A 27,868-nucleotide genomic window follows, 5' to 3' on the forward strand; every position below is an offset into this window, starting at 1 on the left:
TGTTGCCCCTTCACAGCTTTGGGACAGACCTCGATTGCAAAAGGGAAAAAGAACCCATTTTGTGATTGATTAAAAAAAAAAAAAAAAAAAAAAAAGAATTCACCATCAGCCTCCGCTTTGTAGCAGGTCTGAAGCCAGCCCAGGTTACATGAGGGGAGAGAGAGAGAGAGAGAGAGAAATAATTTTCATGTTCAAGATGAAGGAGGAAGGGCAGGATTTGGAGAGCTTTAGCAGAGCTGTGTGGCAGAACCTGGGTGAAGGGGACTGGAGCCATAGCTCAGTGGATAAGGGCACTTCCTGCTCTTGCAGAGGACCCAAGGTTCTCTCTGTTCCCTGTACTCAGGTTACACTGGGTGGCTCACAACCAGCTCTAATTTCAGCTCCAAAAGGATCTGTTGCCCGCTTCTGGGCTCCATAGGCATCTACACACATATGACATAGTATACACACAGACACACGCATACAGATAGATACAGCACGCACGCACATAAAAATATAAATGAGAAAAAAAAAGAAAAAAAAATATAAATGAGAAAAAAAAAATCAAAGGATGAAGGAATGATGCTCGAAGTGGAGTGATAGGGCTGAGCCTTGGGCTTGGTGGGGCTAGACCTAGAGAAGTGGCCCAGGGGAGGCCCAATATGGGATGCTGCTGGTAGGGGCGGCGACCTGGGCTCGACCGGGAGCGGCTCGGTGGAGTGGGCGGGGTTTCTCGGGGCGGGGTTCGGGGTGGGGCGAGCGCACTTACCTTGAAGTAGGCGAACTGCAGAAACTTGTAGGGCTCCCGCTGCTGAAAGTCCGCCAGCACGGCGCGGCTGGGCTGCGACTGGCGGAAAGCGGGCAGGCCCTGCTTGCAGCGCTTGAGGCACTGCGCGCGGCGCAGCACGCTGCCGAAGAGGCGCAGTTCGGCGTGGCTGGCCGAGCCGGCGGGCGCGGGCGTGGCCGCGCTGCAGTTGCGGTGGCAGAAGGCCTCGCTGTCGCGCAGCAGACGGTGCAGCCGCAGGCTCACCTCCAGGTAGCCCACGCTCTCGGCCCAGTGCTCGCCGCTGTACTGGTCGAGCGCGTGGCGGTAGGCCGACTCGAGCGGCATCAGCTCGTCCCGCGGGAAGCTGCGGAAGCTGTAGCGCTCGTACTGCCCGCGCCCGGGGGTCGGCGCGCACCCGACACACAGCAGCACCAGCAGCGCGGCCGCAGGGCTGCGGGGCCCCATCGCGCGTGGCCCGCAAAACCCGAGCCCCGAGCTGAGGACGCGCGACGCGGCAGGCCTAGGAAGGGAGGCGGGGAAGCCGGCCGTGGCCCGCCCCGTCCGGCAGACCTCCCCGCCCGGGGACCGAGATGGGCGTGCCTGGAGGAGGCGCTCAGCCCTTGCTGCTGAGAGGTGGAGGGGTAGGACCTTATTGAATTCCAGGCCAGCCTGTGGTGCGTGGAAGTCCCATCTTGGAAAGGAAAGAAAGTTTCTAATCACTTGAAGGATGTATGGGCCGCGCACGCCTAGTTTCTGCACATCCTGGTTGGGGTGCGTTTTATTTTTCCGACTCGGTCTCCTAGCTAAAACTCCCACTATAGTTCAAATTGATTTCAAATTTGAATCGCCACGCCTGCCATAAACAGCAAGCTGCGGGTTTACAGACTTCACACTTTGAATAGCAATGCTATTGACCTAAGTTAGAGGATGTTGCATGGATAAAATTAGTAAGAATACCGGTGGCTCTTTGAAAATCGTGTGACTTGTCGAGTTGAGCGAGTTGAGGATATATTACATCTTAGGATGCTGGAGGGATTTGTGCCTGAGCTATGATGAAGACAACATTTAAAAATGCGCACGCCTTTAATCCCAGCACTCGGGAGGCAGAGGCAGGCGGATTTCTGAGTTCGAGGCCAGCCTGGTCTACAAAAATGAGTTCCAGGACAGCCAGAGCTACACAGAGAAACCCTGTCTCGAAAAACCAAAAAAAAAAAAAAAAAAACTGAAGCCGGGCAATGGTGGCGCACGCCTTTAATCCCAGCACTCGAGAGACAGAGACAGGCGGATTTCTGAGTTTGAGGCCAGCTTGGTCTACAGAGTGAGTTCCAGGACAGCCGGGGCTACACAGAGAAACCTTGTCTCGAAAAACAAAAACAAACAAAAAAAAATCTGTACACTTTTGAAATAGTTTACAGCAAAGGTGTAAGGATAGAATCCAAAACTCTCTCTATATATATACCCTTTTGTGAAAACTTAGAAGCTGACTGGCTCACCTTTGCTCCCAGCACTTTTAGAAGGCGGAGGCAGTGAATCTCTGAGTTCCAGAACAGCCCAGGCTACATAATGAGACCTTGTCTAAAACAAACAAAAACAAAAGGTATTTAGAACTTCTGAGATTAGCTGCTAAAGGCACTTAGTACCAAGCTTGATGACCTGAGTTCAATCTCAGGACACACTTTGGGAAAACAGAATCGGTTCCTCCAGGTCATCATTTGACCTCCACACACCCGCTGTGGTACCTGGGTGCGGTTCCCAGTCAGAGGGCCCGGAAAACAATGTTCTTTGGGAGGTTCCTATAAAGGATTGATTACAACAAGAATTCCTCATTCCTTTTCGATACCATGTTTACTGTGCTATTCAATAGATAGATGGCCGTTGGAATTAATATTAGATCATATGACTGTCAGATTAGAATTGGAGCTATCAGAAATCTGAATAAGGGCTGGAGAGATAGATGTCCCACTGGTTAAGAGCACTGACTGCTCTTCCAGAGGTCCTGAGTTCAATTCCCAGCAACCACATGGTGACTCACAACCATCTGTAATGGAATCTGATGCCCTCTTCTGGTGTGTCTGAAGACAGTGACAGTGTACTCACATACATAAAATAAATAAATCTTTAAAAAATAATCTGAATAAGTCAGGCACCTTCCCTTGTATTTGTTATGGCCATACCTTATCTCAAATACTAATTAACAACGATAACAATAATAACGAAGCTGCAGAGATGGCTCAGTGGTTAAGAAATGGTTAAGTAGAAAAAAAAAAAAAAACAAAAAAGAAAAAAAAAAAAAAAGAAGTGGTTAAGTGCCTTCCCTTCCAGAGACCTTGGGTTCGATTCTCAGCACGTACATGGTGCCTCACAGCCTCAGGTGACTCTGTTTCTGGGCATTAGATTCCCTCTTCTGGCCTCTGGAGGCACCAGGCCCATATGTGGTACACCATGCAAGCAAAATACCTATGCACGCAAGCTTTTAAAAAGTTAAAATTGTAAGAAGTGGTTGAGTACTTACCTAATATGTGTGAGGTTCAGGTTTGGTTCTCAGAACTAAGGAGAGTGGGGTTTTGTCTGACTTACTTTATATAGCTGTGTTAAAACATCATGGCCAAAAGCAACTTGTACATAAAAGAGTTGATTTGGCTTGAAGGTCACAGTCCATCATCAGAAGCCAAGGCGGGAATCTGGAGGCAGGCACTGAAGCAGAGCCGTAGATGAATGCTCCTACTGCCATGCTCCCATGACTTGCTCAGCTTGGTTTGTTTATTTATTTGTTTGTTTATTTATACCACCCAGGACACAGGGCTGTCAACACCCACAGTGAGCTTGGCCCTCCCACATCAGTCATTATTCAAGAAAATGCCCCCACAGACTTGCCAATAGGCCAATCTGATAGGGGCATTTTCTGAATTGATGTTCCCTCTTTCCTGATGACTCTAGTTTGTGTTAAGTTGATAAACAAATTAACTAGCACCGAGTTCTGTGGCTCTGATTAAACACTGGCCACAAGCAATTTAGAGAGGAAAGTGTCTATTTTATACTTCCAGGACATAGCTATCATTGAGGGAAGTCAGGACAGGAATTCAAGGCCAGAACCATTGAGGGATATTGCCTTTTGGCTCACTCAGGTTCATACTTAACTGGCTTCCTTTACTTTTACTTTAAAATATTCGTTTGTTTGTTTGTAGTCAGGGTATCACTGCATAGCGCTGGCTAGCCTGATACTCACTATTTAGACCAGGCTGGGGTAAAAAGTGTGTGCCATCATACCTGGCTTAGCTAGCTTTATTTATTTATTTATTTATTTATTTATTTATTTATTTATTTATTTTCGAGACAGGGTTTCTCTGTATAGCCCTGGCTGTCCTGGAACTCACTCTGTAGACCAGGCTGGCCTCGAACTCAGAAATCCGCCTGCCTCTGCCTCCTCAGCGCTGGGATTAAAGGCGTGTGCCGCCACGCCCGGCTGCTAGCTTTCTTTCACAGCTCAGAAACATCCACCCAAGGAATGGTGCCCTCCATCACAGTAGACCAGACCCTCCTACAGAAATTAATAATCAACATGCTGTGTCACAGGCATGTTCACTGATCTAGACAATTCCACAGCTGAGGCTTCTCTCAGACCATGTTTGGCTGTGTCAAGGGGACAAGAACACTGGGCCCCTCAGACCTTATGTCTGATATGTTATCCCTGGGACTTTGAGCCTGGTATGGCCAGACTTTCTGATCTTTCAAGAAAACCTGGAAATGCAGATTATATCATCTTCTGGTTGTATGTTGACAACATTAGAAATTAAATTACACTTGAGACACTAGTGGGCTAACATGCCATGTGCCAAATCAATAACTCTTTGGGCCCCATGTAGTTATAACATTTGATGTAGATACAATACCACTGTGATTATTCAGAGACTAAGAGAGTCACAGCTGAGGTGTGGCTGTAAACTCAGAGAGTGGCGTAAACCTAGGGAGCATCCCTGAAGAAGAAACAGTAGGACATGAGGAGAGACCAAATGTACCAGAAAACTCACCAGCCAGAAGAAGAAGATGGGGAAGAGGAAGAGGAAGAAGAAGAGGAAGGGGAGGGGAAGAAGAGGAAGAGGAAGAAGACGAGGAGGAGGAAGAGGAGGAGGAGAAGGAGGAAGGCGAAGACAAAAACAAAGACGAAAACGAAGAAGAGGGAACAAGGGGTTGGAGAGATGGCTCTTCCAGAAGTCCTGAGTTCAATTCCCAGCAACCACACTGTGGCTCACAACCAACCATCTGTAATGGGATCTGATGTTCTCTTCTGGTGTGTCCTGTCTGAAAACAGTGACAGTGTACTTACATAAAAACAAATAACTTTGTTTTTAAAGAAGGGAAAGAAACCTTAAAGATGACAACTGAAAGATACAAGGAAGCACATGCCCTTCACACATGAGAAAACAAGAAGAAAAAAAAAGGGGGGGGGGACAATTGCTGCGGCTGTTTGCCGAGGCAGGCATCCCGTGGGGCCTCGGGTGCTGTCAGACAGTTCAGACTCCTGAAAGGACAAATGTGGGTGAAACTATCCCAGCAGCCCCCACGGCCATATGCACAAGCCGGTTCCTGACGCAGGGCTATCAGCTTTTACTGATTGCTTATTTCAAAACTTTAGCTTTTCATCAGTTTATAACGAAACACCTTGTTCAGTTGCACAACTTAGCCCCGGGACACAGAGCTCATGACTTACTATGCCAGGAAGTAAGAAAGATAAGAAAAGAATTTCTGACACAGCAGAACTTCCCACATTTTTAGCTGAAGAGTGGGCAAGGGGCCTGGCTTAGTCTATTTGAAATTATTAACTTATATTTGAGGACACACACATGCCACTACTCGCATGTAGACATTGGTGGGCAGCTTGTGGGACTTGGGCCTTTCCTCCCACTCTATGGGTTCTAGGGATCAAACTCACGTTTTCAGGCTTAGCAGTAAGTGCCTGTGTCACTGAGCCATCTTTCCTGCTGTCTTGGGGTTTTACTGCTGTAGACAAACACCATGACCAAGGCAACTCTTATAAGGACAACATTTAATTGGGGCTGGCTTGCAGGTTCAGAGGTTCAGTCCATTATCATCAAGGTGAGAGCTTGACAGAGCCCAAGGGGGCATGACGTAGAAGGAGCTGAGAGGTCTACATCTTCATCTGAAGGCAAACAGGAGAAGACTGACTTCCAGGCAGCTAGAACAAGAGTCTTAAAAGCCCATGGTCACAATGACACTCTTCTTCAAACAAGGCCACACCTACTCCGACAAGGCCACATCTCCTAATAGTGCCACTCCCTGGGTCAAGCATATAAAGACCACCACTCCTGCCCTGTGCTTGTTTGTTCTGAGCTTCTCATTCTACAGCTAGGACTGGCCTTAAACTTGCAGTCTTGGGGCCGATGAGATGGCTCAATGGGTAAGAGCACTGACTGCTTTTCCAAAGGTCCTGAGTTCAAATCCCAGCAACCACATGGTGGCTCACAACCACCCGCAATGAGATCTGACACCCTCTTCTGGTGTGTCTGAAGACAGCTTTAGTGTATAATAATAAATAAATCTTAAAAAAAAAAAAAAAAACTTGCAGTCTTCCTGCTCCAGCCTTTCAAGGTGTGAATCATCATGCCTGGTTTATGTACCTTTTAGGTAACTTTTAATTTTCCATTTTGTATGTGTGCATTTGTGTGTGTGCACACATGTATCGATCGGTGTGTGGAGTTTAGAAGTTGACATTTGATGTCTTATTGAGTCACTCACCACCTCCTTTTTGTTGTGGCGGAGTCTTTTGAACCTGGAGCTCACTGATTTGGGAAAATTGACTGGCCAAAAGGCCTTAGGGCCCTCTGTGTGTTCCCAAACCTGGGATGATAGGAGTGCTGCTGTACCCAGATTTTTATCTTTTTACAGCATGATTTCTGAGAATTCAAATTCAGGACATAAATATTCAGCTTGTAGGGATTAGAACTTTATGTCAGATAAAACAAGGTACAAGATGGTTTGATTCTATAGGATCAGAAGGACAAATAGAAAAATTAAAGCCATGTGGCTAATAGAACCATGAATTTATGGGGTCGTGATTTATTGCAGCAATGGAAAACACAGATTAACATTCCTCGGATCTCAGAAACAAATCATGAAATATAGAATGGTTCTGAGAGAACTATTAAAAGGTCTTATCAAAAACAGTCACAGACTGTCCAGGTTGTACATAAGCAAGACACAACTCCAAAGAGACTGGACAGTAGAAAAAAGACTGTGGAATTAAATCATCCTGATACATTGACCTCAGTGGAAACCAGGATGTGTTGCATTGTTACAATATGTTACAATATGTTACATGGGGAGGAAGTTTTGACTTTGTTTCCACAGGAGACCAAAAGCTGTGTGTTAAGACCTAGGTAAAATGTTAAGGCCTAGCTGTTAACTGGCTAGCTGGCCAGTTTGTGCTGTTACTAATATTGTAAGGAAAGAGTCACATATGTTTCTGCTGTTACAAAGACAGTTTCTTTCTTTTCTTCTTCTTCTTCTTCTTCTTCTTTTTTTTTTTTTTTTTTTTTTTTTTTTTTTTTTTTTTTTTTTTTAGGTTTTTTGAGACAGGGTTTCTCTGTATAGCCCTGGCTGTCCTGGAGCTCACTCTATAGACCAGGCTGGCCTCAAACTCAGAAATCTGCCTGCCTCTGCCTCCCGAGTGCTGGGATTAAAGGCGTGTGCCACCACGCCTGGCCACAAAGACATTTTCTAATGCCTTGATTATATATTCTGTTATGTTCTGTGCCCTTGGAAGCCAGTCATAATAGAAGTCGTTCAACCTGCTTTGTATAGTTACCCACAATAAGCTTGGACCCAAATCAACCACAGCAGCCCTTCCTGCCCCTGGATATAAGCTTTTGTAAGCTGCCCCTGGGATGAACCCCAACATAAGAGAGATACCTGAACTAATATAAGAAACTGTTTGGAATAAGGCTTCCATTTTGAGCAGAAGTCTAGTAAAGTTTAAATTCCTGGGAACTGACACCCTACTTGGCAGAAAGAGACATGGATATGGGTAACCGACATCTATTGTTTTTTTTTTTCTTTTTTTAAACTTTTTCCATTTTTTTTTTTGTTTTGTTTTGTTTTTCTGAGACAGGGTTTCTCTGTATAGCCCTGACTGTCCTCGAACTCACTCTGTAGACCAGGCTGGCCTCGAACTCAGAAATCTGCCTGCCTCTGCCTCTTGAGTGCTGGGATTAAAGGCGTGCACCACCACGCCCGGCTCACAAATTCATGTCTTAACTTGCCAACCAGGATGGGACTTGTCTAACATTCATGTCTTAATTTGTCAACTAAGATGTCGGTTACCCACAGGGGAATGCCAGGGCCAAGAAGTGGATAGGGGAGCAGGGGCGGGGGAGGATATAGGAAACTTTTGGGATAGCATTTGAAATGTAAATAAAGAAATATCTAATAAAAAAATGGGGAAAAGAAAAAAAATGGGGAAAATGTAAATGAAGAAAATACCTAATAAAAAATGGAAAAAGAGGCCGGGCAGTGGTGGTGCACGCCTTTAATCCCAGCCTGGTCTACAGAGTGAGTTCCAGGACAGCCAGGGCTACACAGAGAAACCTTTGTGACTGCTGCTAAGCTCATCTCTGTCATACAACCCTGACCAATACTGAACCAGATGATACCCTGATTATGAATATCATATTTATTGGTGACTTAGCAACTGGGGACATGTCTTCACAAAGCAAAAACGAGTCCACCAACATTTGCCTGTTGACTTCTATTGCAAACACTTTCCATATATGGAAAATAAATATTCTTTCTTTAAGAAACAAACCTGGACATTTTATGAGGAGAACCTTGTACTCAGTCGGTGTCAACTGCTCTATGGTCACAAGGGTGGGTCTGACAATGATGGATTGGGTCTGTTTGAAGGTAGAGTCCTTTGAAGACTTAGCTATGGAAGGCGATGTATTACAGTGGAACTGGTACCTATGTGAATTCTTCATGACCAGGATGTGGTAGCAAAGGGTCTATACCTTCCTGCACAGAGAAAATAGCTCATTGGCTTATATTCCCATCTGTAAACTGCCCACCCCTCCCCAGAAAGAGGGACCTATTAAACTGTGGGGACCAAGAGAATGATCACAACAGCTTTATTTAGGATATTTATTTGTATATTAGTGTATATATGATCCCGTGTGTGAGTGCCCATGTGTGTGTGTGTGTGTGTGTGTGTTTGTGTGTACATGTGGAGGTCAGAGAAGGACATCGGGTGTCTGTCTTGCTCAGAGGCCGTGTGTCCTACCATTCTCCTTTGCATAACCCAGGCTACCTGGCCCCAGACTTCAGGATTCTTCCATCACACTATAGGAGTGCCGCACTGTGCAGGTTCTGAGAGTTCGTGTGTCTGTCTGTCTGTCTGTCTGTCTGTCTGTCTCTCTCTCTCTCTCTCTCTCTCTCTCTCTCTCTCTCACACACACACACACACACACCATCGCCCCCCACCCCCATCCCCACCCCAAACCCTCTATCACTAAAAACATTTACCAGCCCAGTCTTCAGGCTATTTTTTAGAGTTCTAGGCCAGCTAAAGATACACAGTGAGAAGCTGCCTCCAAAAAACAAACAGAAAGAAAGAAACAAAGAAAAAAAGAAAGAAACCAAGAAAGAAAGAAATAAAATGGGGATTTAGGGGCATGGCCCAATAGTAGAGTACTTCCCTAGAATTAATGAGGATCATAGCACTGCAAAAAGTAAGTGAAATAAATAAATAAATAAATGAGATAATGCCTAAAATAAATGAATATTGTTATTGATTACAACTCATTAAAGCTGGAAAAATCTCATGTATATTTAAATCAACCTCAACTTAAAGCAGAGGTGATGACCCATGGCTATACTTCCAGTGTTCAGGAGGCAGTAGGTGGAAGATCAGAAGTGGCCTGAGGGAAGGTCTACTGTTCTCATTAAAATTCAGGGCACTTCAAAGTAACTTGGCCATAGCTGAGTCACACTTAGAATTCCTCTGTCACCTACTACAGTGCTTCTTCAACTTTGCTTTCACTGAAACTCGAGCTGGGTCCTGTCCTAGGACTTCAGGGCTTCTGGGCTGGCGCCCAGAGTCTGCGTTTCCAGGTTTAAGTCGCTTGGCCTGTGAACCACACCTTGTGAGTGTTAGACCACGTGCTAGGGAGAGTTTTAGGGGCTAGGCTTCTACTGCTCAGAGCACTGAGGATTGACTAGCTGTTTTCCACTTCCCTGCTCAGTTCTTTTCTGGCAGCCGGGACAGCCCGAAGGCCCCTGTAGATGGTCAGCCCCTGAACTTCATCAATGCTCGTTCAGGGGTGCCGCCATTCCGGAAGGACACACAGTTGTGGGAGATGCTTAGGCCACAGCTGCTTCTGAGTCACGTGGCCTACAGAGGCTGGACCACTCGCAGCCCAGAGCCTCGGGGCGGGGCGGAGCTGGGGGCGGGCCCTCCTGGGGCGGGTCCTGACAGAGGGTCCTCATCCACCCCCGGAGGTGCAGCGGCTGGCCAGAGCGCCCACTGCCTAGCGGAGCGATCTCATCGTGGCGCGATCATGCTCCGGGTTCCCCTGTGTACGCTGCTCCCGCTCCTGGCACTGCTGCAACTGCTGGGCGCTGCGCACGGCGTCTATGTAAGTCTCCCGTGCCACCGCGCAGGGACGCTCCGCCGCTGGGAAGGTGGCAGAGGCCGAGGAAAGCCGCGGCTCTGCAAAGTGGGGATCCGGGTTACCCTCGATCACCCCCTCAGAGCAGGCAGGCCGCCGAGGCGCAGGCTGTGGCCGGGCCTCCCGTAGGGGGCGGGCCGGACGGGCGGGGCGCGCGTCCTTCCTGGTTGCTGGCGCGCGTGGGTTCCGCTGCGGCGGTCCCGTGCGCACGGACCTGCTTCCCGGTTTGTGCAGCGCGGTCCGGGACTAGCTGAGGTGCGCTTGAGTCTTTCCAGCTTCGGTTTCTGGGGAGAGGGGTCCAGGCTGCGCGGAGCTGCGAGAGGGCTCCGCGGGCAGTGGCGTGGGGCGCTATCCTTGCGGAGTTCGGGCTTCACGGAACGCTCCGGAAGGAGAAAAATGGGGTCAGGAGTGGCTTCTGCAGTAGGGTCACAGGAATATTCGCTTTCGGAGACTTCTCCCTTTTCAAACATACTATTCACGTTTCTCGCTAGCCACCTGCTGGCTGCTTTTAGTTTGAGATGTGTATCGCCTTGTTTGTTGGAAGCCTTTTTCCTCTTTTAGGGTTTGGAGGTGCGGGTGGAGGGGTGGGAAGAGGCCAAGTGCTGCAGGCGAGGTCTGGGTGGCAGGGCAGTGGCTGAGTTGCGTGGGACACGCACCTGGGGAGGTCTGCACCGAACCTGCGAAGGGGACAGGGCGTGGTGGGACGCGGCTCCTATTCTTTTTGCACTTTGAGTTACCTTGGGGCCCTCCAGATGGACTGAGTCAGGGGTAAGTTCAAGCACTTGGTAGTAGACTTTGAACCTTGTAGACTTGTAAAAATTACACTCTTGGAAATGGCACACGTTTATCTAAAACCAGAGTTGAAACTTGTTTAAGTTTCTGGAAAACAGTTGCTGAAAATGCTTTCGTTTAAGAAGAAGGAAAATTGAGTGCCGGCTGCTCTGTCAGAGCTTGAGATCTTGAGAACCAGTGGGCAGAGGTCCCAACAGGTAGGGTAGAGGGGAAAGGAACCCATATATCTTCAGTGTCAGGATGGGCAGGAAGAAATAAAGGTGTCACCAGTCTGTCTGATGTAAGCCACCAGGTAAGAAATAGGAGGTGCCCTGTGAGAGCCGCACCCAGAGAGGCAGCTGTGAGATCTCCTCCGGAATTCCTTTTTTTTTTTTCCCCCCGAGACAGGGTTTCTCTGTGTAGCCCTGGCTGTCCTGGAACTCACTTTGTAGACCACGCTGGCCTCGAACTCAGAAATCCACCTGTCTCTGCCTCCCAAGTGCTGGGATTAAAGGCGTGCACCACCAGCCCCCGGCGGGAATTCTTAAGTATGTAGATATCCCTCTTGAGCATTTAGATTAGAGACAAGGAGAAATTCCAGTGGACTAGTTTTCAGTTATTTTTGTTTGCATCTGCAACGTTAACTCTCAGACTTCACACCTAGATTAAAAATTAGAGCAGAAGATATGTCTCTCCGTTTTTGGCTAGAGCTGTAGTTTAAGAGACGTCTATTCTTTTGTTTTTAAGGAAAAGTTCTCATGAAGCCCGGGCTGGCCTCAAACTTGGTATGTAGTCCGACATAGCCTTGGACTTTTGATGCTTCTGCCTTTACCTCCCGGGTGCTGGGAGTACCTGCATGCACCACCATGCCCTCACCATGCTGCTGAGGGTGGAACCTGGGCTCTGTTCATGCTAGGCCCTCTACAAACTGAGCTACATCCCCAGGCCCAGAAATCAGAATCTTACGTTGCGTTTGCAGTCTGCAGTCAATCAGATTTTGTTGTCTTTGAAAAACTGTATTATCCACTCACTGGAAGTGGAAAAGTGATGTTTTACTGTTACATGTTTACTGTTACATGTTTACATGTAACGACATTTGCAAAGGTCCTTTACTGTTGTTACGAAAACAGTTTTGACTCGTGAGAGACTTTCCCCAGACGACATGCTGATCATTTAGAATAATAACTTCCCTATTATTAAAAAAAAAAAAAAGAAAAGAAAACAGACTGGGGACGGGGGCATGTGACCCATACTTTTAATCCCAGCACTCGAGAAGCAGAAGCAGGGGGATCTCTGTGAGTTGGAGGCCAGTCTGGTCTACAGAGCAAGTTCTAGGACAACCAGGCCTACACAGAGAAACCCTGTCTCAAAAAAAGAGAGAGAGAATATGAGAATATGAATGAATATGAGAAAATGGTTCATGCCCGTTGTGGGGAACCTTTAACCGTATGAAACACTGTTAAGCCAATAGTGGGAACTGAGGCTAGAGATGCAGTTTGGTAGAATGCCTGCCTGGTGTGCATGAAGCCTTGGGTCCCATCCTCACATAAACCAACTGCATGGTAGAGCATGCCTGTAATCCCAGCACCTGTTGGGTGGAGGCAGGAGGATTGGAAGTTCAGGGTATCCTTGACCACACTGAATTCAAGGGCAGCTTGGACTACATGAGACCTGACACAAAAGGAAAAGAAAAAGAAAACCGCCCCTCGTGTATCATGTCGTGACTGCGGTGTGTTTTAACAACGGAGCCTGGCGGCTCACTGGTGTTTGAGTGGCTTGGATTTGAGGCAGGTTGGAGCCGTGTCCGTGGTCTGTGGGCTTTGGTGGAGTGGGAATGCGGATGCTCTGATGATCTGTCCCATAAACCTGATGCCAGTTCCTGGTTGCAGGTGGAGCTGACCTGGAAGTCTCTCATTGGCCACTGTCCTTTCTCAGGAAGTCACTTACCCCCCAGAGTCCACTGGCACTGAGCTCTGGGGGACTCTCCAGGAGCTGAGAGAATGGCACTCTTCAGGCAGTTGTCGCTGGGCTCCAAGGCTGCCCTGGCTGCAGCCACGGTCTTCGTGTCCATGATCCTCTCCCGCTCCTTTCTGGCTGAGACCCTTGAGCTCCAGGCCTGGCGCTGGCTGTTCCGCCTGCAGCTGATCCTGTTTGTGAACTCGATCATGCTCATTGGCTCCTCGTACATCTGGCGGAGCACCGTGAGCAACCTCAGCCATTCCCCTGCTATGGAATCTACCTGTTTCCAGCTTTGGAAGCTGACTGTCATGGCATTTCTGGCCCTGGCACATTCCAGCTTCTTCACCATGCTCTTCTTGGTGGCTGAGGAACCCTACGTGTTTTCCTTAACAGCCTACTCCTGCTTGGGTGCCTACATCATCATGGTCTTCTTCCTTTGTATCTTGAATGCCATGGAGCAGGCCTACCAGTTCCTAGCCTGGCGCAGTGGTAGGGTGGTGGGCAGCCTGGACAAGACGAGGCACCTGGTGCTCAGGCCTGCGCTGGCGGTGGCCGTGACGGCGGTGCTCAGTACCATTGGCCTTCTGAATGCTGCCCAGCCCCCAGTGGTGAAAACCGTGGAGGTGCCCATCCATCAGCTGCCCGCCTCCATGAACAACCTCAAGATTGTGCTGCTTTCGGACATTCACTTGGGGCCCACGGTGGGCAGGACCAAGATGGAGATGTTTGTGAGGATGGTGAACAGGCTAGAGCCAGACATCACTGTGATTGTGGGCGACCTCTCCGACTCAGAGGCCTCTGTCCTGCAAACGGCAGTGGCTCCTTTGGGCCAGCTACGTTCCCGTCTTGGCACCTACTTCGTCACAGGTAATCACGAGTACTATACATCAGACGTCAGCAACTGGTTCACACTGCTGGAATCCTTGCACGTCCAGCCCCTACATAATGAGAATGTGAAGATTTCTGCCCCCAGGGACCCAGACAGTGCGGGGAGAGATAAAGAATGGGTCTGCTTGGCAGGCGTGGATGACATAGAGGCAGACATCCTTCATTACTCTGGGCATGGCATGGACCTTGACAAGGCTCTCGAGGGCTGCGGCCCAGACGATGCCACCATCTTACTGGCTCATCAGCCTCTGGCCGCCAAGAGAGCCCTCCAGGCTCGGCCAGATATAAACTTGATCCTTTCTGGGCACACTCACGCGGGGCAGATCTTCCCCTGGAATGTCGGGGCCTATCTCCTGAACCCCTTCTTTGCTGGGCTCTACCAAGTGGGCAAGGCTACGTTTGTGTATGTTAGCCCGGGTACAGCCTACTATGGGATACCCATGAGGTTGGGGAGCAGGGCAGAAATCACAGCGCTCATCCTGTGGCGGCCTTCATAAACCTGCCCCGATGGCCCTACCTTGCCTTTCCCTACCCTGGCCTGACCTTCCTCCATCTCCTGCTCCGTCCCAGCCTTGCCAGCACCCTTTTGACCACAGCCTGCTGGGAACAGCAGTGGGGATGCCTGGCAAGTCCAGGCAGGCTTCACTCTTCAGATAATCAGTTGCTTTTTGACGATACACCCGTGGGTCCACTTGGCCATAGAAGTGTGAACACGCATTTGTTTTCCAGCTGCTGTAGAGAGGGGTCCTTTTGCAGGATGTGGGATGGGCTAGAAAGGGCACTTCTTGACCAAACTCAGGGAGAGGCAGGAACGCTTGTCTCCTGCGGGTTTAGCCCTGGTTAGGGCTTGGGTGGGCTCTGGGATTATTTTTGATTAGAGATAGTTGGTCTGGATATGGGCCATGTTGAGAGAGGCGTCTCCTCTCTGCTTGCCTGAGGAGAGCATCACCTTTCCTCCTTGTCAATCAAGGTCACCTTTATCGAGGACATTGGTAAACCCCATTGGAACATGGGGCCCTTCCTGTCTGCACCGTGAGGGGTGCTGATTACTGTGCTGGGTGGCTGGGCCAGGGTGGCTTGAGAGGAAATCATGGGGACTGCGGTAGGGGATGACGACCATCCCTTAAGGACTTGGCAGCTCTGAGTCCCTGTTCTGTGTAGTCTTTGGGTGAGATAATTTAGGACAGGCTCCTTCTGTGTTTGGGGGTGAGGAAGGACACTGGATGTGAGTAGATGCCTTTAAAAAAAAAAAAACGCAGTGACAAATACTTCCCTAGATGGCCCTCGACTCCAGGTTCCAACTCGGTGTGGGAAGGGGAGCTACCTCTTTCTAAAAGTTCACTCTACAGCCTGATGGTTTAGCATCTTTAGAGGTTACAGTGAACATGGGGTTCTATGCAGATAAACAAGGCCCTAGAGCCCCATGTTCCTTTCAGAATAGTTTGCTTGTTTGAGGCAGGCTTCAGTTCACTCATAGCTAGAAGAGGGGAGGCCTCTAAGAGAGTCCCTCACTGCGGGAGGTCTTCCATTAATAGTCCGTGAGTTCTTTGATTGGCACCTCCTACCCCTCACACCAGGTTTGGGTCTGAGATTTTAGGGAGAAGCCGAGGTTTCTTGTCTACCCATGGGAAACCTGAAGCTGCCATGAGTGTGACCCAGCTTTGGCCCTGCAGGTTGCCCCAAGCCCCAGTTATGGAAAGACAGGACTGACTATCTTACCTGCGTGGGAGGTTTCTAACCCATCTACCTTGGCCTCTGGCCACAGAAGCATAGGGTCATTCGTAGGGCTTATAGACTCACAAGAAAAACAAAAGGAGCTATCTTGTGCAGCGCCAGCAGATTTGTGGGTCTAGCCTTTGCCAGGGGCAAGAGAGACTGCCCTTCGCAAAGCAGAGAGCTAGCTGGCCCTAGGAGAAGGCTCTACTGAGATGTGTTTAAGAACTTCTGGGTAGCTGAGAGTCCTCTGTCTGGAGTGGGGCTTCCTGCTGCTTGTGAGAGAGGGTTGAAGCCTGGCAGTGACAAGCCTCCCCCCCCCCCCCCCCCCCGATTCTTAGCTTCTATCATCCCAGAAATGGCTGTACTTCTTGGATCTACCTCAAGGCTGCTTTGCAGAAAGAACGCTGAGCCCGTTCCTACAGTGAGCACACAGTGTAATGCTAATGCTAATCAGTGAACTGAGATCTGCTAAGGAATAGTGCCAAGCACAAGTGCCTTGAACAATGGGTGGCGTGCTGCCCTCCAGCACAGCCCAGATGTCCATATGACACTAAGAGCCACCTTCCTGGTGAGTGCCCAAGTTTCTAACGCGCACTCTGCTTCTGTAAATGGGGATTCTTCGCCCTTTTGAACTTCTGGTGTGATGAGGTCTAGTGTGTGCAGGAGGTTACTGACCCATTCTTGTCTCCCAGCAGGTAGGGTATTGGCAGGGGACCATCTGGTCCCTAAATCAATCAAGCAAGCAAGCAAGCAAGTAAGCAAGCATACCTGTAATTCCCAGCACTCAGTGGATAGAGACAGGAAAATTAGGAGTTCAAAGCTAGTAGTGAGTTTGAAGCCATCCTGGGCTACATGATAAGATTCTGTCTGGGGAGTTGGGGGGAGAGAAAGAGCTTTGCCTTGATACTGTGATAGGCTCATTCGCCTCTAACCCCAGACAGGATTCTGGCGCACTGGGAGAGATTTTGTAAAGACCATGACCTATTGTTGGGATTCTAGGAGAGTCCACAGCTCAGAACCTTTCTTTCAGTACCTTGCTCCCCCAGACCTCCTCTGGGCACAGCTCGCTCCTGCCGCCCCTCCAACCTCATCCTTTCTCCATGGTCTCCATTTCTGCTGATTCAGCCCTTTTGGGATCATGGCTGCCCTTTCTGTTCTCCTCAGCTTGGGAATTCATCAGACTGGGCCGTCTGGAGCTTTCTCTTCAGGGCGTTAGACCCATCCTGGGTCTCATTTTGATACTTGTGATCTGTGTGCACATCGCCTGTTCTGGCTTTCAGGTTATCTCGGTTGTTGTTTGTTTGTTTTTGAGGCAGGGTCTTGCTTTGTATACCAGATGGCCTTCACCTCTCTGCTATCCTCATGCCTCTGCCTCCCAAGAGCTGGATGCCAGCGTGTTTCACCACATCTGTCTCCTTCATCCTCTCTGAACAGAACGGGGTTAGGTTGCCACTCAGTGAGAGATAACTTGCCTTGCCAGTCTGAGGCCCTGGGTTCAATCTCAGGATGTCACAGAAAAGAAAAATAGTGGGACAGTGAGGTGGCTCAACAGGTGGCCTCACAAGCCTCGCTTCAGTTCCATCTCTGGAATTCATGGTGGAAGGAGAGAACCAACCCCACAGAACTGTCCCCTGACCTCCCGCATGAATGCGGTACCATGTGTGCCCCACATTTACACACTACGCACGTACGGTAATATAAAGAAAATGATTCTCTAACGAGATGAAGCTGCCTGTTCTGAAGGTCTGTGTCCGGATAAAAGGGAAACGGTGACTCTGTTCTCGTCAGATCCCCTCTCCTTGATCCGTCTTAGTGGGCTGCTTCTTCACCTTCACCATGCCTTCCGGGCTCTCCAGAGTGTTAGCACGCAGTGTTCATGACATTTCCTTCTCTGTCCCTCATTGACTCCGTCCTCCTAAGGAGGCCAGCTGCTCTGGAATTCAAGCTCTTTCGTTCTGGGGCCCACACCCTTGGGACCGCAGGTGTGTGCTGCCATGCCCACCATGCCCGCCTTGCCCGCCCTCTTACGGTCACTTTTATTTCTGTGGTTCCAGTTGTACTGTGCCCCCTTTCCCTTCTGAATTCTGTTGTTGGGATGTAGCTAAAGGGCCAGCAATTGTGTTGTTGCCAATTATCTGTTCGGCTTACTGTCCTGTGTTGCTTTCTTCTGCTCCCTGTCCCATCCATCTCTGTTCTGTTTGTTCCTTTGTTTTGTGTTGTTTGGAGACAGGGTCTCAGTGTGTAGCCCTGGAATTCACTGCATAGACCAGGCTGGCCTAAAAGGCCCGGAGATCTGTCTGACTCTCCATGCCCAGTTCTTTCTCTAGTTTCTTGAGGAACTGCCTCTTTACAGTTCTATCTTTATTTGAGTCAAAGTCTGAAAAAGTTCAGTATACTGTGTGGGCTACTTCTCTTTAAGTCTGTAATGTTCCTCTTACTCATGCATGCATGTGCGTGCACATGCACACACACACATTGTATATTTTAAAAGTGTGTGTGTGTGTGTATGTTTAGTACTAATATGGAGGTCAGAGGACAGGTCCTCTTCTTCCTGTGGGATCAAACTCATATTCTGCCAAGCGCCTTTACTTAGCATTTATTATTATTATTTTTAGTCACGTGTTGGTCTGTGTGTCTGCATGTGGGCCTGTGCCCATAAATGTGGATGCCAAGGAAGCCAGAGGCTGGGAGCCGCAATGGCAGGTGGCTGTGAGTGCCTGTTGCTGAGTTGTAATGGCAGGTGGTTGTGAGCCCCTGACGCTGAGCCACCAAACTCGCTGTTGCTCCATCCCCTGCTTCCTATTTTTATTTTTGAAACCATACATTCGTCTTTTTTCCCCCCTGAGATACAGGGACAGAATTAAGCTGGTCACTGGCCAGGAGCACAGGAGGGTTAGGATCCAGACACAAGTGCCCGTCACTCTTGGTGTCTTCCGTTCTGCTGTCCCCTCCCTCCCCATGGCAGTGTCCTCTCTTTAGCCAGGTGATTCAGATGGTGAAGAAGAAAAGTTTTTGACACAAGACACATAAAACAAGCAAGATGAGTAAGTATAGGTGTGTGGTAGAACAGGTATCCACAGATCTGTCCTGGGGGCATTGTCACCAAGAACTTCAGTTGTTTCGCTTCACCAGCCTGAAGGAAGTGACATCCTGACCACAGCAGCCTCTGGACTTCCGGCCATCTGAAATCACTCTTGGCTTTCTCTGGATGTATGACCTTGGGGGACCATGGGGCCTTACGTATGCAGAGCCCCCCCCCTTTCCATAGCCTTGGATTGCTGGTGAAACAGCTGAGTTTTTCCAGCCTGGGGCTGGGGTGCCCCTTTCAGGAACTCCACGGGCCCCTGGTGAGTTGGCAGGGCTCGTGGGTTGTGAGTAGAGACCCATTGGATTGGAATGTCCCAGCTTTCTCACAGAAGACCTGGAGACAAGGCCTTGCTTGACCATTTAATTCATAATGACCCTTAACCTGTGATGTCACCAAACTGCTTTGACTCAAGTCCAGGAATGTGCACAGGGGATGCAGACTTATTTATTTTTAGCACCGAGGACTAGAACTCTTTGGGGAGATGTTTGGGGTACCCAGAGACACATATACTGTGTTATGATTAGTGTTTTCTTTTATTTTTTTAAGATGCTTATAACTGAAGAACTCACACTGGTCGGTACTGGACTCTTGATGAGTACTTGGTCTAAGCGTGTCGTGTGTGTACTGCCTTTTTTTTAAGCCTCCAGTATTATATGCATTGTGTGTATGGTGGGGTGGGGACTCCGGGGACCTGAACATCCATTATGGCTGTGCTTACCATTGTGTTGTGTTTTGTGTTCCTGTGGCTATGCACTTTGTAAAAACACGGATGCTACTACACCCTACAAGTGTGAAATAAAGATTTCTCTCTTCATGATCACATTTCAGTGTCCATTCATCAGAAGGGACTGGGCAGACTTGAAGGGTTTTTTCTTTTAATTACTAGGAGATAGCTTCTTGTCTTTCCTTTCCTTTTCTTTTCTTTTCTTTTCTTTTCTTTTCTTTCTTTCTTTTTTTTTTTTTTTTTTTTTTTTTTTTTTNGGCTGGCCTCGAACTCAGAAATCCACCTGCCTCTGTCTCCTGAGTGCTGGGATTAAAGGCGTGCACCACCACGCCCAGCATTTGTCTTTCCTTTTCTTCTTTTGCTTTCTTCCTCCTCTCTCTCCTCCTTCCCTTCCCTCCCTCCCCTCCCTTCCTATACCCTTCTCTCCTCTCCACTCCTCTCCCTTTTCCCTTCTTTCCCTCCTGCTTCCGCTTAAAGAAATTATTATTTATTTACACATATGTGTGTACCTGTGTGAGTTTATGTGCACCATGTGTGTGCAGTGTCCATAGAGGCCAGCAGGGGGCATCAGGTCCTCCAGGCAGCTGTTAGCTGCCGAAAGTGGGTGATAGGAACTGACCCGGGAGGAGGGGGGCCTCTGGATGAGCGATGAATGTTCTCTTTACCCCAAGAATCTCTCTGATCTTCCTTCCTCCCAGCTCCCCTCCTCCCCTCCTCCTGCCCCCCATTTTCTGATAACCTCATATGTATCAATGATGCTGTGGCTGAACATTTAGGTTGGATCTGCTTGGGCCCTTCAGTTTTGAGGGTGGATTCTCCCTGTTCAGCTTGGCAGTGAAGGTGAGAAATGACCATCTGTCCATTAGAGTCCCCCCCCACCTCTGCTGCTGACCTTACTGAGAACCCTCCCCCCCCCCCGTGAGCAAATAGCACAATGTTGTTCATGCATTGGGTGAGCAGGAAGGTCTAAGGATGCCCTGTGATGTTATATGTATTATGGGTACCATAAAATAGCTGACAAAGGGAACTTCAGCAGTGACGGGTTTATCTAGTCTCACTCAAAAGTATTACATTTGTTTATATGTTTATGTATGTCTGTCCATGTACACATTCATGCACGTGTGTGCATGCTACAGAGCACATGTGGAGCTCACAGGACAACTTTCCCCAGTCAGTCCTTTCTACCATGTGAGTCCTGGGGATGAAGCTCAGGTTGCCAGGCTTGGTGGCCAATGTCTTTACCCTCTGTGCCGTCTCACCACGGGCTGTTTTGGTTCACAATTGAAGAGGGTACAGTCCATCCTGGCAGGGGAGGGGAGTGTGGTGAGGTAGGGTCACACTACCTAAGCAATCAGAAAGCCGAGAGGGAACAGGAAGTAGAATTGGCCTAAAAGCACTCAAGACCTGCCCTCAGTGATGTTCCCTCCAGCAAGGGTCTGCCTTCCAAAACAGAGCCATTGTCTGTGGACTGGGTGTTTGGACTCTGTGCCTATGAGTGACATTTCACATTCAGACCTATAACATATGTCCTAACAGTTCTGGTCTCATGTGACATGGAGCTGGGAAGTGACTATAGCTCCTGAGGTGACAGATGGTGAGTACTACTTCCTGCCTGCCCACAACAGACTGCTTTTGTGTCAAACAGACTTTTTTGTTTGAAAAAATTTCCACAGGGTCAACAAACCAAGTGCTGGAAGCCATGCTTACAGTTCCTATATAACCCCCACCTGTGTAGGCTGCTCTGAGAGCCATGCTGCTATAAACAACCCACTGTTGTCCACTGTGACACTTCCGTTAGCAGGGGCCCGCAGGTGGCTCAGATGGGATTCTATGGAGATGACCTTAAACCTTGATGGAGGAGAACCTCGTAGCTACTCTTCCAGGAGTGTGGTCTCCTCCGGGTTTTTCTTAAGGAAGAGACGGAGAGTAGAAAGTTCTGGAAGTCCTCATATGTTGGCTGGCTGTTCGTTTGGCCCCACCTTGCATTCAAGCCAGGGAAGTAATGGTAGGACACACTTTCACTTCTGGGATCCACTGTGTGAGGGACTTGGGCCTTTCTGGGAGTGGCATGGGAGAATGATGGCCTGTCACAGTTCGTAGCATAAGTGTTGGCTTAGGTTGTACCAACAGTGTGCCTAAGGCCTGGGCGCACCTTTTTACAGGTAGATAGCCTAAGTCCCATTGTTGAGGGCTTTGGGAACAGTTATTCCTTGTGCAAGCGATCACACCGTAGGGTCCTTCCTTCAGGGGTAGTGTGTATGACACACTTTAACCAGTGTGTCAGGAAACTGACTCAAAGCTGGGAATTAGGAAAAGGTACCTCAGTCTTCTAGCAGCCCTCTCAGCCCATGAGGAGGTTGTGCTTTCCAATTCACGGCCTAGGGTCAGTACTGGGAACTGTGACCCTCCGCTTTTGATGTTTACAGTGGTCCCCCTCGATAATGCCAGGGTATCGCTGTCCCCAGTGTCATGGCAGTATCTTGTCCTCATTCATCTACTGAGGACTCAGCCTGCTGTGGGGCTTCTAAGGTTACCAAAGGCTTTCACCCTTATGCATTTCTTTTATTTATTTATTTATTTATTTGTTTATTATATGTAAGTACACTGTAACTGTCTTCAGACACTCCAGAAGAGGGAGTCAGATATCAGTATGGATGGTTGTAAGCCACCATGTGGTTGCTGGGATTTGAACTCAGGACCTCTGGAATAGCAGTCAGTGCTCTTAACCTCTGAGCCATCTCTCCAGACCCCACCCCCTTATGCATTTCTGACTGAAAGTGCGTCCTCTGGGCCTCCTGAAGCATATATGGTCTATATAGTCTGACAGTGGATTGCCCCCTCCCTGAACTGACCACTCCATTGCTCCCTCGGTCATGGGCAACCCTGGCTTCTTCTCACCCTTCCTGCAAACTAGTGTCACGTGTGTGTCCAAGCAACCATCCCATGAGCTTAGGTATTAGAGCTGGCACCAAGGTGAGAGTTGGTGAGTCAGGGCAGATAGCCCATGCCCCGTCCTCTCTCAGGACATGGTTCCCTCCCAGGGTCCCACCAAGGTTAAACCTTTGACCCTGCTTTCCTGGTAGGAAATGGGGGTCTCTGTAGACACCATCACAGAAGTTCATGCCACTCAAAGAATGCCCCGGTGGCCTGAACCTGTCAGTTCCTCTCTTCAGAGCTTCCAAACCTGCTAAACAAGCCAACCAGCCTCGCAGTCTGTCCAGCTCCTGGTAAACCGAAAGAGCTAAATCATGTGGCAACTCCTGCGTGAGGAGAGTGTTCAGCAGGTCGTGCACTTGCTGTGAGAACCTGGAGATCTGGGTTCTGTGCCAGAACCCACGCAAAGGAGGGAAGGGAACTGACCTAACAGTGTCCTCTGGTTTCTGCTGTGCACACATGTGCAATACCACACATGCTACACCCGTGTGTGGATGCACACACTCGTATATACACTCACACACACACACACACTTATACGTACACTCATACACTTGTACACATCCTCTCATACACACTCATGCACACTTATAGGCGTGCACACTCATATATATACACACACTAAAGTTTTAAAAATGAAACACGCCAAATCCTGTCCCCTTTAACCTGGACCTCATCTCTAACTGGCGTAGGTGTGGGGCGTGGCATGCATTTTGGGGGTATCCTTGTGAGTGTTCCCGCGCCCACGGAAACACTCTGGTCTGGGTTCATACTGAAGGACGGGAATATCCTAAAAGAGAAAAGGCTGCGAAAGGAAAATGGATGCCCTGACAAATTCACTAATCAGGGCTCGATTTTTAATAATCGGACTTTGCTTAAGTACAAGGAAAGATTCCCAGCCTGCCCTTGAGTCCCTTTGAAGCTGTCGCGGCGGTCAGATTGTAGGTGGGTCCGTAGGAGGGTCCAAGGGATCGTAGGCGGAGATGAGTATCTGGTAGGCGGTCTGAGCGATCTTAGGCGGGTCCAAGCATCGTAGGCGGTCTGAACGAGATCGTAGGCGGTCCGGGGACGCTGCATTCTGGGAGATCTGGGGAGGTCTTCTCCGTAGCAACTCTGGTATGCCTGTGCGCCTGTGAAGGGCTGATGTTTTGAGGGAGAGTGATTAGTGGAGGTGGGAGACCCCAACATCCTTGCTCACCCATTAAACACTAGCTGTAGGGTCTGGTTGCTAGTGAGCAATCTCTAAAACCTCCAGACGCCGTCCCACAGCCCATGTGTAGGTGTCCTTATTACATTTCTCACTGCCCTGACAAGAAACTTAAGGGTTCACTTTTGGATTGTGGTGTGTGGGTGCGTGCAATCCATCATGATGGGGAAGGCACAATGGCAGGAATGTGGAACAGATGGCTGGTCAGATTGGGTCCAGAGTGGAAAGACAGAAATGAATGCTGATACTCAGCCTGGTTTCTCTCTTTTCTTCATCCACAGCCCCCAACCCGTGCATAGTAACATGCACAATCAGAGGGGTCTCCATGGCCCCAAACCCATGCATAGTAACACCCACAATCAGAGGGGGGTCTCCCACCACCATTTAAAATTCCCTGGGAACTCCCTCACAGATACCTTTGTCTTAGTCAGTGTTCTGTTGCTGTAAAGAGACGCCATGACTAAGGCAACTTATAAAAGAGCATTTAATTGTGGGGCTTGCTCAGAGTTTAGAGTCCATGATCATGGGAGGGAGTAGGGCCACAGGCAGGTAGACCTGGTGCCAGGGCAGTAGCTGAGAGCTCACATCTGAACCATAAGCTCAAGTCAGAGAGGGGAATTAGGAATGGCTTGGGCTTCAGAAGCTTTTAAGTCCACCTCCAGTGACATACGTCCTCCAACAAGGCCACACCTCCTAATCCTTGCTAAACAGCTCTACCATCTGGGGACCAAGCATTCAAATATATGAGGCCATGGGGACCATTCTCAACCACCACACTTAGCCTTCGGTGTCTGTTCTTGGAGACAGTCAAGGTTACCCTTCATCTTAGGCCATCACTGGTACCACTTGCCTTAGTTTAGGTTCCTCCGGAAACGGAACCTGCAACAATGGTTTGGGGGCCGGTGGCTTGAGACTCCAAATGAGCACAGGAAAGAGGGGCAGGGGGAGGAGGGGAGGGCTGTGAATATACACCCCATTTTCTAGCCCAAATTGTGGCGATCAGCCGGTCTGTCTGCCGTTTAGGACGATACTTCTGTAAGTCCTCATTAACTGCACTCTGCAGCCCTGGGTCTGGATGCCTCTTTCTTCAGCCCCATGGCGCTCGTGACCAAGTTCCTCTACACCAGGGAGGAGCTTTTCCAGAACCATTCCCGCTCAGCCTCAGCAGTAAAGCAGCAGGTGTGGTGTCTGACTACAGCTATGGTCCTAAGTCGTTATGGATTCAACCTTAGCGATACCAAGAGGAAGCAGAGAATTAGACCCGAGATAGGGGCTTTCTTAATGGATTTCTGGCGGATCTCCCTGGGTGGATACCAGACCTCGTGTGACCTCTCCCGCTTGTTGTGAGATGTACCAGAATTGCTGTGGGCTACAATGCTGATGAATCCTGACATTGTTCTCTGAGAGCTTCAAGGTGCATGTGGCAACTCCTCATTGCAGGGGTGAGAGGCAGACGGCTTCTGGTATCCCGGGTTTTGGTGGGTACATGTGCCCCGTTGCTACCTGTCTTTGTCCACTAGGGTGCAGTGTTCCACGCTGCCTAACAGCTCTGATAGGAAGCCCAAACTGGGTTCCTTGAAACTTTTCAGCCAGTGTACTGGCTGAAGGTCATATATATGTAACTCCACACTATGCATGTGCCAGGCACTTCGGAGGTAATACTGTGCTGTGTGCCCTGCGCTGTCCTCTGTCCCCGTGAAAAGGTGCTGATTTACTTGCCCCAGACCCCGATCAGTCCAATTCACACAGAGTTGTGCCCTGCAGCTTCAAGAATAGCATTTGAATGTTCCTTCCCTCTGATTCCCTGGTAGTTACAGATGAAATGTAGAGTTGGAGAGGGACACTTGCCCAGGTCACTCTGGGACTCAGAGCAGCAGCTAGGATGGGATCCATGGATCTGTTGCTTCCTGCGTTTGAGACAGGGTCTCATGTAGCACAGGCTGGCCTCATTCTGTATGCAGCCAAGGATCACCTTGGATTTCTGATCCTCTTTCCTCCACTTCTCTGACTCTACATCCCCAACATCTGATCCATTGGTTTCTACCCTGCCTTTTTTTTTTTTTAATATTTATTTATTTACTATATGTAAGTACACTGTAGCTGTCTTCAGACACTCCAGAAGAGGGCATCAGATTTCGTTACGGATGGTTGTGAGCCATCATGTGGTTGCTGGGATTTGAACTCAGGACCTTTGGAAGAACAGTCGGCACTCTTAACCACTGAGCCATCTCACCAGCCCCTCTGCCCTGCCTTTTGTAGTCACGGTGATCCAAGGGACACTGCTGTTGAGCTGATGTGTGTGCCCCTGTCTCCAGGCCTCACACGCAGCTCAGTGGATATAGTCCCAGCTCCTGAGGGTGTATAGGCTCCAGGTTTAGGAGACAGCCTCCTCAGTTACTCTCTTAACCAAGTCACCTTGGCTGGAGAGCAGTGACTTGTTTATAAGTTACTGTGTAACTTAAGTCTACTCCTGTGTAACTTAATAGAAAAGCACCCCCCCACCCCACCCCCACTTCTGACCTAAAGGTTCACATTCTCATGGGGTCCCCTACTTGCCCTGCAGAACGTCTCCCAGAGGACATTTACACTCGACTACAGCCGAGACCGCTTCCTCAAGGATGGACAGCCATTCCGATACATCTCGGGAAGCATTCACTACTTCCGGATACCCCGCTTCTACTGGGAGGACCGGCTGCTGAAGATGAAGATGGCTGGATTGAATGCGATCCAGATGTAAGGAAGGACGCTTGCCCAAGACCACCCCCAACACCCACCCCTACACAAGTAGGAGAGAGCTCTGTGTGCAGCCCTGCGGGGCTGGCTCATTGGAGCTTGACTGGCCTTTCTAAAGAGAGCAAAGCACTTCTCCCTTGACCTTTGTCCTCAGAAACCATAAAGTTGAAATCAGGTTGAAGAGGCAAAGATAGGAGGAGGAGGCCAGAGAGTGGCTCAGAAGGTACAGGGTTCTGCGGCCAAGCCTGACAGGCTGAGTTCAATCCTGGGGACCTGATCTTCATGTGTACACGCGCATGTTTGCATGTGTGCACGCACACACAATACACCAATAAAGATGAAGGCAGGTTATATATAGCTCATGAAACTTACATTTCTGCCAAGGTCACGTCTTTGGTCGGAGGTCCAGTGAGGAGCCAAACGTGAGGGGCATGGAGCATGGCTGCTTTTGGTATGGAGGAAGTGAGCCTTGTGCTTAGGTATTTGGACCCCAGCTTGTCTTATTGGGTTAATTTTTTTTTTTTGAACCCAGGTTATAGGTTCACATCAACAGGCATGTCCCTGTCTCCTCTGATTCTGTGAGATGACTAAGTGGGGGGGAAACTGGGGCAGCTGATCACTCTGGATTTTGCAGAGCCGGTGTGAATTGCTGATAACATCTTGAAAGATAAAGGTTGAGAAAGCCGTAGTGGGTTTGGTAGATACCTAGGGAATTCCCCCACTTCTTCTGTTTCTACGGCCCCTGGCAGAGTGGGTCCGAGTTCACTCACAGTCGTTAGCACAGAGTTCCAGCGGGCTGTGGCTGACCCTGGACCCACGGGATGGGGAAGGCAGGTGCTTGCGGGGCTCATCAATAAGGCTTTCGTGCCTAGACTGACAGTGTGCTGTGTATCTGCACCGGAGCTGGGGGAACTGGTTCCGTTTGGGTCGTTCTATTTCCTGGTCTGATATTTCTGACAAAAGTCTTTTGTCTTCTTGTAGGGTAGAGATTTCTTCTGTGGTTTTGTTTTAAGTGTTGAGAGCCAAATTCAGGTTTTTGCACATGCTGGGCAAGGACTTTACCACAAGGCTATGTAGGTCTGGATGGGAGTTTTGTTTTGGTTTGTTTTTCTTGTTATAGGTGTACATATAGACATAACATATAACATATATGTCTATGTATCAATTGCTTACAATGCCCTCAGAGGCCAGAAAAGGGAGGCATATCCCTTGGAACTGTAGTTTCAGACAGTTCTGAGTGGTTAGGAACCAGGCCTAGATTCTCTGAAAGAGCAGTACATGCTCTTAACCACTGAGCCACCTCTCTCCATCTCTCTCTCTCTCTCTCTCTCTCTCTCTCTCTCTCTCTCTCTCTCTCTCTCTCTCTCCAGAGATCATTAGTGAGCAGAAAACCAAAACACTGAAATTATGGGATTACAAAATAGAA

The 27,868-nt window shown here is 49.0% G+C and overlaps 3 protein-coding genes across 4 annotated transcripts in view; 2 read left to right on the forward strand and 1 right to left on the reverse strand.

Moving 5' to 3' along the window:
• The window catches only part of Crtap (cartilage associated protein), a 17,300-nt gene extending 16,075 nt beyond the window's left edge, over nucleotides 1-1,225 (reverse strand). Inside the window, exon 1 of the mRNA XM_021207840.2 lies at nucleotides 749-1,225. Coding sequence (XP_021063499.1) covers nucleotides 749-1,210 — 462 coding nt within the window. The 5' untranslated portion in view covers nucleotides 1,211-1,225. The remainder of the gene's footprint in view (nucleotides 1-748) is intronic.
• An 8,963-nt stretch (nucleotides 1,226-10,188) lies between these two features.
• Nucleotides 10,189-27,868, forward strand: part of Glb1 (galactosidase beta 1) — a 73,323-nt gene continuing 55,643 nt past the window's right edge. Inside the window, exons 1-2 of the mRNA XM_021206293.1 lie at nucleotides 10,189-10,389; nucleotides 26,273-26,442. Of these exons, the coding sequence (XP_021061952.1) occupies nucleotides 10,312-10,389; nucleotides 26,273-26,442 (248 nt within the window). The 5' untranslated portion in view covers nucleotides 10,189-10,311. The remainder of the gene's footprint in view (nucleotides 10,390-26,272; nucleotides 26,443-27,868) is intronic.
• On the forward strand, nucleotides 10,227-16,068 carry Tmppe (transmembrane protein with metallophosphoesterase domain). 2 transcript variants are annotated; one of them, XM_021206295.2, is made up of 2 exons: nucleotides 10,227-10,389; nucleotides 13,083-16,068. In XM_021206295.2, exon 2 carries the CDS (start codon nucleotides 13,194-13,196, stop codon nucleotides 14,535-14,537), a length of 1,344 nt encoding a protein of 447 aa, XP_021061954.1. In that variant the 5' UTR covers nucleotides 10,227-10,389; nucleotides 13,083-13,193; the 3' UTR covers nucleotides 14,538-16,068. The 2 variants fall into 2 exon arrangements, with proteins under 2 accessions (XP_021061954.1, XP_029399265.1); XM_029543405.1 differs by lacking the exon at nucleotides 10,227-10,389 and adding an exon at nucleotides 10,625-10,677.

Source organism: Mus pahari, chromosome 10 (assembly GCF_900095145.1).
Source record: "Mus pahari chromosome 10, PAHARI_EIJ_v1.1, whole genome shotgun sequence".
NCBI lineage: Eukaryota > Metazoa > Chordata > Mammalia > Rodentia > Muridae > Mus > Mus pahari.